The sequence below is a fragment of the Balaenoptera musculus genome, chromosome 20 (genome assembly GCF_009873245.2).
Source record: "Balaenoptera musculus isolate JJ_BM4_2016_0621 chromosome 20, mBalMus1.pri.v3, whole genome shotgun sequence".
NCBI classification, from domain to species: Eukaryota; Metazoa; Chordata; class Mammalia; order Artiodactyla; family Balaenopteridae; genus Balaenoptera; species Balaenoptera musculus.
Genome location: NC_045804.1, coordinates 33,626,090 through 33,638,250, shown reverse-complemented (window position 1 = coordinate 33,638,250; position 12,161 = coordinate 33,626,090). Strand labels below are relative to the sequence as shown.

General features: G+C 47.3%; 1 protein-coding gene across 1 annotated transcript; it reads left to right on the top strand.

The window, feature by feature from the left end:
• Positions 1-5,758: 5,758 nt before the first annotated feature.
• MRPS23 (mitochondrial ribosomal protein S23) lies at positions 5,759-10,849 on the top strand. Its single transcript, XM_036837760.1, has 5 exons — positions 5,759-5,924; positions 6,730-6,900; positions 9,016-9,093; positions 9,407-9,533; positions 9,895-10,849. The coding sequence occupies exons 1-5, from the start codon at positions 5,881-5,883 to the stop codon at positions 10,042-10,044; spliced, it is 570 nt and encodes a 189-aa protein (XP_036693655.1). The 5' UTR covers positions 5,759-5,880; the 3' UTR covers positions 10,045-10,849.
• Positions 10,850-12,161: the final 1,312 nt, after the last annotated feature.

The window sequence follows — 12,161 nt, the reverse complement described above, 5'->3', positions numbered from 1 at the left end:
GGGGTGAGGGGTTGGGTTGGGGTGTTGGAGTGTTGGAGGGGGCTGTGTAAATCTACTGCCACCTGGTGGTGATCTCTCAGAAGTGGCAGTTGCTGGTCACCAAGAGGCCCAAACACCATGTTCCCCGAAGGAAGACCCGAGCACCTGTGTGGCCTGAAGCCAGACAGAGGAAGTTCGCTCTGTTCACATGGTCTTCTGTTTGGTAAAATTTGCAAAGCAAGGATATTTTTGTACCTTTTTTCTTAAAAGGGCCATTGAGATTACATAAGCTTCAGGCCCCACAAAACCAGCATCTACCTGGCCTGTCATTTCTATAAAGAGTCACAGTTCTTTATCAGGCCAGGAGGATTATTCCAGGGACTCTGCAGGGAGGAGTTGTGAAGCTCAGTACAAACTCAGCACGAGCCTGCCTTGCTCTGACCTTGCCATTCAAAGCGTGGTCTGTGGATACAGTGACCGACTGTTCTGGTTTTCCAGGACTGAGTGGTTTCCTGGGATGTGGAACTTTCAATGCTAAAACCAGGAAAGCCCGTGGCAAACGGGTGAGTCAATTACTCTATCTGCAGACCAGCAGTGCTGGCGTCAGCCTGGAAGTTTTTTTAGAATGCAGTTTCAGCCCTCACCCCAGAACTACTGGGTCAGAATCTGCATTTTCCAAGAACCCCATGAGCTTCAGGTACACATTAAAGATGGAGGGCTCTGCCTCCCCCAAGAAAAGAAGGGCCTACCCCAGCCCTGAAATGTGTGCCTGCAAGGGTCTCATCTTCTGCTGGGAAAACTCCACAGCGTGGTCCCCACTGGACTTTAATTCTGATAACAAAAGGCCAGACCTAGCTGGCTCCTGTTTCCTTGGCTACAACAGGAGCCACAGTGATACAGACCACCCAGGGCAGGTAGGTACAAAGTGCTTCTCTCTCCTCTGCCTGAACTGGATTCTCCTCGGGGGCAAGGCTGCTGTTTGCTGAAGAAATGAATGGGCAGCCATGTGAAAATGCCTTGAGGGAATTCCCTGGTGGTCCAGTGGATAGGATTCCACATTTTCGCTGCTGAGGGCCTGCGTTCAATCCCTGAAAAAAGAAAGAAAGAAAATGCCTTGAAAATTGTTAGATGAGATTTAATTGTAGGTGTGATTGAATACATTGTGATCTGTTGCTCTTAGGCATGGAATGGTCAGAAATTGTTATCATCATTACTCCTATTTATTGAGCAATTACTATACACCAGGCACAGTTTTGAGCACTCTACGAGTATTAACCCACTGGTACTAACTACACTGGTTAACTCACTGGTTAACTATAGGTATTAACAAGGCTATGTGGTAGGTGCTATGATGATGCCCATTTCACAGAAGACAAGCTGAGGCTCAGAGGTTTATAAAAGGGATCTATCCTATCAGTGAGGCACAGAGGACAGCCAGAACGGGAAGTGACCAGGGGCCTGATGGGGTGGAGGATTGCTTCCATTCAACCACAGCTTTCTCCGTATGGGTGTATCCAGGGAAGGCCTCCAGGAAGGAAGGCAGCAAAGGAGGGCTGAGGTCACTGCATCCTCATTTGCTCTAACTTGGTTTTATTTCTCCATGCTGTTCAACTAGAAAATTCTTTCTATGAGCCAGCTCTGGGCCAAGCACCAGGCTGGGTGTGGGGAGGCAGAGATAAGAGTCCTGGTTGCTGCCTCAAAGAGGCCCAGCTAGACAGACTCAGACAAGCAGACAGTTACAACAGCAGGCCCGCAAAGTGAGAGAGAGAAGCTGAGGGAGCGAGCAGGTCCCGGGGGTGCATGCATGCAGTCTGGCTGAGTGTGTGCTGGGGCTGAAGCGCCTTCCCGACTGACTGTTGAAAGGAAGTGGAGGTGTGGGCCTCCAAGGAGGGAGGGTCTGGCCCAGGGGACAAACAGCATGGAGGTGAGAGGGGGCACTCCTGCCTCTTCCTTGAAGAGCCCCCCCTCCATGCCCTTCCTCTTCTTGGGCCCTGTCCTGTGGATTGAATATATATTACTGCTTTCCTCCCCTTTTAAAGCAACATCTAACTGCTCTCTGGTCCTGGCTCTCTGCCAAAGGCGAGTAGCAGTATTCATGATTTCATCAGCATGCTGGGGGGTTCACTTGCCAAAGCTCTTCTGCTATTGGAGATGCTCTTGTTCTTTTTGTCAGACAGACTCCTGGGCACTAATTACAAAGATGTGGGCAGACTGTAGGGAAGCTGCAAGGGTTGGCCTAGACCCTACGGGTGGTACAGAGGGGCACAGTTGGCCGTCTCTAGGCCTGAAGAGAAGGGAGGAGACTGGAACCTGGGGAGAGAGCTGGGTGTGAAGAGGCCGCCCTGCAGATCTAAGACTTTATGGTCCTGGATTGTATAGGGAGGAGGGGTGGGAATGACTTCTGTCTCCTCCTTCTTCCCAGTCCCCGGCCAATGCCTCCCATTGGTGAAACAGAGGGCAAGGGGCTGGAGGATGCAGTCCTAGAAGTCAGCCTCCGGGGGGCGGAAGCAGAGCTGGGTGAAGAAGGGCACAGAGTGGGTGTGGCTCTGGGCAGGCAAATGGAAGCTATTCACTGCCAGTTCTTATTGATCAATGTTGTGGGCTGAATGGTGTCCCTCCAAAATCCATACATTGAGGTCCTAACCCCCAGTACCTCAGGATGTGACTGTGTTTGGAGATAGCATCTTTAAAGAGGTATTTAAGTAAAAATGAGGTCATTAGTTTGGGCCCAAATCCAATATGACTGGAGTCATAAGAAGAGGACATGGACACACACAGAGGGAAGACCGTGTGAAGACACATGGAGAAGACAGCCATCTACAAACCGGGGAGAGAGGCCTCTGAAGAAACTAGCCCTGCCAACACCTTGATCTCTGTCTGACTTCCAGCCTCCAGAACTGTGAGACAATAGATTTCTGTTGTTTAAGCCATTCAGTCTGTGGTATTTTGTTATGGCAGCCCTAGCTACCCAATAGTCAATAAGCTATTCAGCACGGAACTTATCAATTATGCATTTGCCTCTCTGTCTCCCCCTCTGGACAGCCAGCTTCTCCAGGACTCAGCACAGGGTCAGGTAGGTGCCGAAATGTTTGTGGGATGAATGGATCATTGAGCAAGAAAATAAAACATTAAGGCAATCTATGAAATATCATCAAAATGGTGCAGTCTCAGGTGGCAATCAGTGGATTACAGGACACAACAGCAGAAGTGATGCTGTAACAGCCACTAGACTTGCCCATTACAAGCACTTACTATGTGATAGGCACTGTGATGCGTGCTTTACATGAATGATCGCTTTTACTCTGACAATGAGCAGACACTGCCAGATGTTACATGGGGAAAGAGAGGCTTGAAAAGTTACATAAGTGCCCAAGATGACAGGATTAGTGGGCACATCTACAGTGTGATCCAGTGGGACAAAATGGGGCCAAGCGGTAGTGTGGAAGGAATATGACCTTCTGGAGAGTTTACAAGCTCTATTCCTTTATCTGTAAGATTGTCAGGACATGATCTATGGCCTCAGGTAGCTGAACTATTGAAGGAGATAATCCAGGTCCCTGGTGCGGTGCATGGCATGAGTGCATCAGCTTCTTGCAGCTTTGAGAGACCCGGGTGAGAAGACAGAAAACCTCTACTGTCCATTCTGCCGGCCCCCAGCTCCCTCCTACGTGATGAATGAATGCTCCCTGGGATGCAACTTCCTGTTGCAGGTTGAGGGTTCCCAATCCATCTTTGCTCCCACATCTCCATGGTTCCTTACACTACCCACCAACGTTCCGTTCTCAGTCACAGAAGCATGAAATAGGATGCTGGAGGGGAAACTTGAAAGGCTCAGAAGAGGAAGGGACTTCCCCAAGAAGATCTAGAGAGAAAACTGCCACCTTGCAATTCCTCCCCCATCGAGCGTTTGGGTCTTTGGCTCCCCTCCCTGAACTTGGAATAAGCCCTTCCAATTCTTTAGCAGCGGTAACTGGGTAACATTAGTGGCCTACAGGGCAGGCCTGAGTGGGAGAAGGGAAGTGTGTCTGTGGTCTGGGCTGGCAGCTAGTTCTTACTTGGACGGAATTAGAAACTTGTTTTGAAGCCTGGGAAGACTATATTTAGCTGCGAGTATGTTTGCTCTCCCTAGAGCAAAGTCTTGTAGATCTGCCTAGGACTCCACGCTTGGCCCAGCGGCCAGAGCTGTGCTCTCTCTTCCCTGCTCCAGAGGGTCCTGAGGCAGCAGTGAAACCCACCTGTCGGCCCTCAGCCTCAGATCACCCTGTCCCCTGCCCCTGGGGCCAGTTCTGCCTGACTTTCTCAGCCCATCAGTCTCCAGCCAGAGGCATGGCTGAGGAGGCATTGTGGGGTCCTAGAAAGTGCCCAGGTGGGGCTGGAAGCCTGGCTCTGTCAGTTACCTATCAGACAAGTTACTTAACCCCCTGTGGCCTCACATTCTCATCTATAATGCGGATAACAACAGCCAGTTGTGGGTAGGTGTGTGGATTCGGTGAGAGAACACAAGCAAGCGTTAACTGCTCGTCAGACATCCCCCCTCCACCTCACCAGCCTCCCAGAGAGCAGGGAGGACTCTGGGATGACTTGACACTCTTCCTTGATGACAAAGATAATGGGCTCCCGGAAGATATTGTGTGTGTATGTGATTCAGAACATTTCACTGGATTAAACAGTTCAAAAATGAATACAAACTCTTCACAGGTCAAACTCTGAGGGATACATAAAGAAAAAAAAATTCTCCCTTCCCCTCCTGCAATCTCACTGGAGATGATCAATGTTCACAGCCGTGGGTGCCTTTCCACATAGTTTCTATCCTCATACAAACACGTCTAAAAGATTTCTTTTTTCTTTCGATTAAAGACGCTTCTCTGCAATTTCATTTAACAATAAGTCGTGGGCATTCATCTAGGTCAATACGTATGGATCTAGCTCGTTCATTTCAATAGCTGCATAGGACTCCATAGATTATATGAAGCATAATTTTGCAGCCATCTCCCATTCGATGGATGGGAGGGTGCATTACAAACAATGCTGCAATGACGCTCTCTGCACAAATATCCTCATGAAATTGTGTTTTAATTTCTATGGGGTACTTTACCCAAAGTATGACTGTTGGGCCAAAAGGTTATCCCGAGAGGATACTTCCCCAGATTTTTGAGTTTCCTTCCCGGAATTTGTTTGTTCCGGACACTTTCACTTTTCAAGCTCAAAGGAACAGCTAGCTAGCGACGCCTCCCGGGGAGAAAACACTAGCTGCCCGCAGCATCCCTATTAGAGCGCATGCAGGTGGCGCTCCAGGGCCAAAGGGTTTAGTGGGGAGCGCTAAACAGTAGGAGACGGAGGACGGAGGCTTGGGCTCTAGGGTGACCCTGGGCAGGCGACGTTCCTCCCTGGACCTCAGTTTCCTTCCGCGCAGTCTTTGACTCCAACCAAAATTAGGTGCAGCCCGGACCTAGAGCTGGTGACCTCTTATCTCTGCCTTACGAATTCCTAGACTAGTTGGCTCTCCCAGGACGTAGGCTGCGCCTCCCTCCTCCCTCCCCATCATCTTCCCTCCGCACGGCCCGGTCTTCTCGGGCGGAGTTGGCTCAGTAAGGCTAGAAAGGGTAAAGCAACCACCACAATTAACCCCTCCCCTGGATCGGTCATTTATTGCTTCTGCCGGGCTTTGGCTCGCTCCCTCCCTGGAGGCTCGGCTATCGAGTGCTCCTGTCTGAACCTGGCATGTAGCCGATGGCGTGCCGATGCGGTCATCCTTTGCTTCTGCCTGGCTCCGCCCTCCTGTTGGGGCCGGGGCGGTAGCCCAGAGATCCGCGGCTCGGCCCGCGACTTACAGTCACTTTTCCTGTTACGGGCGCTTCCGGTTCCGGTACGAGGAGCCGCAAGGGATCCGAGGCGCCGGGCATGGCGGGCAGCCGCCTGGAAACCGTGGGGAGCATTTTCTCGCGGTGCGTGCTCGGAGCCGGGGTGGGCCGAGGGCGCCTCTCCTTTTTACGCCGTTTCTTGGGTGGGTCTGAGTCCGGCCAGGCATCTCTTGTGCTCTCTCCTGTTTCTGAAGAATTGTGCTTGACTGCGTCACCCCTTGAATTTCTTAGCTCTCACGTTCAAGATCGCACCTCTCCGCTCCCCGAGTGGAGGTCTCTAGGAAGAGGATGGGGCTGATGGGCCTGGCGGGACCGTCTTTGCATTTTCCTTGACGGGACGGGGATGGGGCGAGGGGGGTGGGACGCACATAAGAAGGTGGAAGGATTAACTCCCGAGCACTGTTAGGTTGGTTTGGAATGATGGAAACATCTTACCTGTAGGTAGGGGACCTCCTGCTCTGCCCTCCTTTCGGTTGTCTTCCGGACTCTGTGACCCCGCCGGTGTCCCAGGCTGCGGCTACACTGATTCTCTGACTGACCTTGGTTCTTAAAATTAATTAATTAATTTATTTTTGGCTGCAGTAGGTTTTCTTGCTGTGCGCTGGTTTTTTTCTAGTTGCGGCGAGCGGCGGCTATTCTTCGTTGTGGTGCGCGGGCTTCTCATTGCGGTGGCTTCTCTTGTTGGCGGAGCACGGGCTCTAGGCGCCCGGGCTTCAGTAGTGTGGCACGTGGGCTCAGTAGTTGTGGCGCACGGGCTTAGTTGCTCCGTGGCATGTGGGATCTTCCCGGACCAGGGCTCGAACGGGTGTCTCCTTCATTGGCAGGCGGATTCTTAACCACTGTGCCAGCAGGGAAGCCCTCTGACCTTCGTTCTTTACCCTTCCTTCAGGACGCGGGACCTGATTCGGGCTGGTGTGTTGAAGGAGAAGCCCCTCTGGTTTGACATATATAATGCCTTCCCCCCACTGAGGGAGCCAGTCTTCCGAAGGCCCCGCTTGCGATACGGCAAAGCTAAAGCTAACATCCAGGATATCTTCTACCACGAGGATCGGATTAGAGCGTGAGTGCCGGGCCCGTATGGTGGACCGGAGGCTGCAGAACTTGAGAAGGAAAGGTTTAGCCAGCAGTCTGGCAACTTAAATAGGAATTGAGTCTGGGCTTGCTCTGTGGAGCCCCGGTCTTGTCTATCTAGCCGGATTAGGGAATCAGAGCCCCTCCCCCATGTGAGAGAAGCAGAAGTTCAGAGAAGTAGAATCTGGAGCCCAGCAACTGACTGATCATTGCAATGACAGCTACCTGTTTCTGCACATCTGTTTGGTGGCTGGCACCATGCTAAGCCCTTAACCAACGTTATCTCATTTACGTCTTACTTCAGCCCTGCAAGGTCGGTATCCTCGTCTGCATTTTAGTCATGAGAACAATGAGGCTCAAGGTCAACTTACTGGGAATTCACTGACAAAGCCCTTTCCCTCAAATACGGATGTCAGTTAGTTTTTAGTATCCAGAGTGTGTGCAGTTTCTTTTCTCTTTAAATGTTAAGATCAGAGATTGTGCCTAATTGAAATTAATACGCATCCCTTATTCTTACCCCTATTCCTGGATGTAAGAAAACAGTTTATAAAGTCATTTTCTCTATTGAGGTCTAGGCACCTTTCACTTGAGGAATCTTTTTTTTTTCTCCCCTCCCACAACACTCCTTTGAGGTAGGAGAACAAGTATGTTCTGGCTGTACTTGGAAATTTTCAGAGATCTTCGGGGCATTAAATACTTTTTCAGTACTTTTCTGCTCAGGTCCATTGCATGCTCTCGGTCAGGATGCTTTCAAGGTCATTTACACATTAAAATCATTTGTGCTTCTACTGTGTGCGTAGCAGTGGAACTGGGTGATGGTCACTGGAGAATGTGGAATATTTTACTGCTTCCTCTTTTATTGCTGTTAAGGCCAAAATAATAACACCTTATACTTAAATAGTTTTTTGAACCTTTATCTTTTTGGCCTTTTTTTTTTTTTTTTTTTGGTGTTTTTGATATTTTTAAGAACTTATAACAACAAAATAAATTTCAGGTTTATCAAAACCTAAATGTAAAAAGTGAAGTCGTAAAAGTTCTAGAAGAAACTATGGGATAATTTAAAAAATAATCTCAGTGGTAAAAGCCTACCTAAGCATGATATAAAAACCCAGAAGCCATAGATGAAAATATTAAAATTTCTGCACACAAAAACTACCATAAGCAAAATCAAAAGTCAGGTGACATACTGGGAAAAAATTTTGCAACATGTATGACAGAGGGCTAATTTCCTGTTTATATTGCTATAAAGTTTACTTATGAGTCAATAAGAGAAAGACCAAAAGGAGAAATAGGCAAAGAACGTGGACAGGTCACAGAAAAGGAAATTCATTTGCTTTTAAACATGAAAAGATGTTCAGCCTGTTTCATAAGAAAAGCAAAACTACAGTGAATTATAATATTTCACCTGTCAAATGGACAAAGATCAAAAAGTCGAAAGATGTAATTAGGTGCGGGTATGGAGAAATAGGCAGTCTCCTGCCTTCCCAGTGTAGGTGTAAGTTGGCACAGCCCCTTTGGCAAGCATTCTGGCAATTTGCAAGGCCAAATTACAAAGGCACATACCTTGACCCAGCAATGCCATTTTTATGAAATTATTCCACAGGCTTGTTTGCACGGTACACTAAGAAATATAGATAAAGGTAATCATTGCAACACTGTTTAAAGTAGCAAAGGACTAGAAACAATCTACGTGCCCTGATTTGAAATGATCTCTGAGAAATATTAAGTAAAAAGGCAAGATGTGTTTACTATCCTTGGGGTTAAACAGTGTGGCTGGGGACAGGGAATGATAGATGCGTGTTTGGTTGTATAGTGATAGAACATTCCTGGGTGGATACACAAGAAGCGGGTTAGTGTTGCTTAAGGGGAGGGGAACTGGGAGTTTAGGGTACAGAGGTGAGGAGGAGTGTTACTTTTCACTGGATACCTTTCTGTAACATTTGATGTGTTTACCATATGCATGCATTGCTTATTTAAAACGAACAAAAAAGGTCTGTAGGTCATGTTATACTCAATTACTCAGGGCCTAGCAGTTATTCTTCCCTCCATTCTTGGCCATGATCTATAACTGGAGATTTATATGGTGTTGTTTTGTACTTTCTAGGAAATTTTATTCAACCTATGGATCTGGTCAAAAAGCTTTTGATCTGTTCAATCCAAACTTCAAGTCTACCTGTCAACGGTAAGCCATTCCACAAGTCTTTGGTTACCTTTCTTTTTTTAGGATTTAATTGTCAATTTGAGGAGTTTTGTTGCATTCCACTTGAGGAAAAAGATGTTCCTATAGGAAGATCTCTTTTTTTTTTAAATTAACTCTTTTTTCTTTTTTTAAACCATAGGTCCTTGTTGGTTATCTGTTTTAAATAGAGCAGTGTGTACGTGTCAATCCCAGACTCCCCAGGAAGTTCTCTTAAGGGAATACTCGGGACTGTGTAATAGCATGTCTTGACAACTCTCAATATACAGACTGAAGATGTGACTGCTTGGAATTCTAGGTTTGTGGAGAAGTACATTGAGCTACAGAAACTTGGAGAAACAGATGAAGAGAAGTTATTTGTGGAAGCAGGGAAGGCTTTATTGGCAGAAGGTGTCATTTTAAGACGAGTAGGAGAAGCAAGGACTGTGAGTATTTTATTAGCAAAGCTGTTACTAGGATTGGTTGTCTGTTTGTCAGAGGTTAAAGGAAGGCTAGGTTTTCTTTCCCCAACCGTGGCTCCAGGTCAAATACTGTTAGATTGAATAGACTAGAATTTTGTGGTAAGGACTGCTGCTTGGAACAAGTGAGTTGTCATGAGGGCTTTTAAAATCGTGGTTCTGTAGAGACTTTTATCATGTTTATTATTTGTTGTAATCAAATTTGACCTGAGATATTAATGTTAGATTTTTGAGTCAGTGATAGGATGTGCTAGTCATACAGCTTCAGCTGATTAATTGAGTGAAAGTCATAACATCTGTGTGATGTACTTATATCTGGTCTTTTAAGCAACAGGATGGTAGTCACATTTCCTGGAAATCTGAACCCATGGGTGTCGAGCCCCAGACTGCGTTGGAGAACCAGTCTCTGAAAGAAGATCCACAGGCCCAGCATTTGGGGGCACCTGGAGAACAATCGACAGGCCTCTCACCTCCCTGAAGAACTTGTATGCTGTGTATACTGACATCCAAACTGGATTCACTACATGAATGTTGTACTGTTTTTAACAGTTGAACTGTGTAAATGTTTCTTGATCTCTAAGGCATCATGTTTGCCTTCTTTTGGTTCCCACTTCTAGGTTGTCATAAAGCTCTGTATCATGGTTTGAAGAAGCAGTTAGGTGAACTTTTATGTTAGGGCGGTATTAAACAAAGAATTCCTTGGTGCTTATAAAGTAAATTTACTTTAAAATTGTAAATAGCATGAGGAAACCTTTGTAAGTATTGTTTGAATGGGACTCATTCTGAGGAGGTTTGCTTGGAGTTTTGTGTTCACATTTAATTCTCTGGTATGTTTCTCTTCTCTTCATCCATCAGACTTTTACTTGCACATCAGGTGTGGTTCCCTGGCCAACTGTGTCTGCAGCTAATCTTTGTACTTTTTGCTTGAGAGGCCAGGCTGACTTGTGCTTTGCAGTAAGCATGAGGACCTATCATTGATGATGGACCAAGGCCAAAACTATGACTTTAATCTCATGGATTGAGTGCTGGAGATGGTTAGCATAGACCTGCATGTAGTAGGTTGCTCAGGAAAGATTTGTTGAGTGAATGAATGATTACATCCCGCTGAAGACTGAATTCAGATGACTTCTCTGTAGGTAACTGGGTTGCCAAGAGGGATGACGCTCTTCACCGGCATCCCCCTTCCTCCCTGCTGTCGGTGTGCTTACGAGTTTTTACCAACTCTCCTGCTTTCTTCATTTCCTTATCTTTTACTGAATAAATAAAGCACCCTTCAGCTATTAGTTTTCAGCTATCAGTAATTTGCTGCTCCAGAAACTTCTTACTTTAAAACTTGTGTAACTTTTCCCCCCTGTTCCTGTGTGCAGTCTCTTCTGTCTCCTGGCATGTCAAGGGCGGGGCCCACGCCCCGCAGACTGTACACCTTGCACATGGTGCTCAGGTAATGGAAGGTCAGTGAGTACATGAGGCAAAAGCCATTCTCAGCGATGCTGCTTCTCCCCCCCACCTTTGTCACTGTTGTACAATTCCTCTTGTTTAGGGAATGCTTTACATTTAGATGGGGAAGTAAATTACATCCATTCGACATTAGGCAACCACTGGGTGCCGGATACTGGGCCTGGCCTTGGGAGGAAGACTTCGGCAGGTGGAGGGGTTGGCTCTGTCTCAGAGGAACGATCGTGGCTCCCTCATTCTCAGAAACCTCATCTTTCTGGGATTTAAAAGGTGGTTTCTTTGTCAGAGTAATGAAAACGTTTAAAAAAATTATTTGTTGCATAATTAAAAAGTTATACATGCTCATGGTTCAGAATTTGAAGGTGAAAAGTCAATCTCCTTTCCACTCCTGTCCCCTGGCCCTCCCATTTTCCCTTCCCTGGGGCCACCACTATCACCTTTCTTTCCAGAAATAATTTTGAGTGTGTACAGGGGGACACAACGTATACTGTTCTGTACCTTGTTTTCCAGTTAATGTCTCAGAGATCCTTCGTATGGACGCGTAGCAAACCTTGAGGTTGAACCTCAGTGATCAAAACATAGTCAAAGGGAACGTCATTGTGAGCAGCTGAGTGGTGGGTGCCAGTTCACACACAGCCGGGTTGGGCTGCACGATACGAGGAGAGGTCTGCGTGCTGCGGGGCTGGGTTGGGAGCGTGCTCCCGCCTTCCCTGTCCCCAACCCCGAGCCAGAGAGAGAACCCAGGAGCCCCAGCGCCCCAAATAGAAGGATCCCTGAACAGCCACCCCCCTCCCCACTGGCAGCTGCTAGGGCAGTGGGTGACCAATGTCTAGGCTTCTGAGAAAGCCAGGATGGGAAATCTTTAAAAAGAAAAAAATAAAACATTGTCAAAGGTGTGAAGCTTCCTTGGGGAATTCAGAACTCTTCCCATGGTCAGTGTGGGCAAAAGCCATCACCAGGTCCTTATAGTGTTTGGAGAGAACGGAAGTGTGACCTCATTCTTGGCTTTAAGGAACTTAAAATCTAGTTGGGAAGATAAGAGTGACTTTCAAAACAAGATGAACAGGAATCCTTTTAAATTACGGAAGTGTAGAGAGTGGGGAAGAGGGATCAACCTTGGACTAGTCTAGGACCACTGCC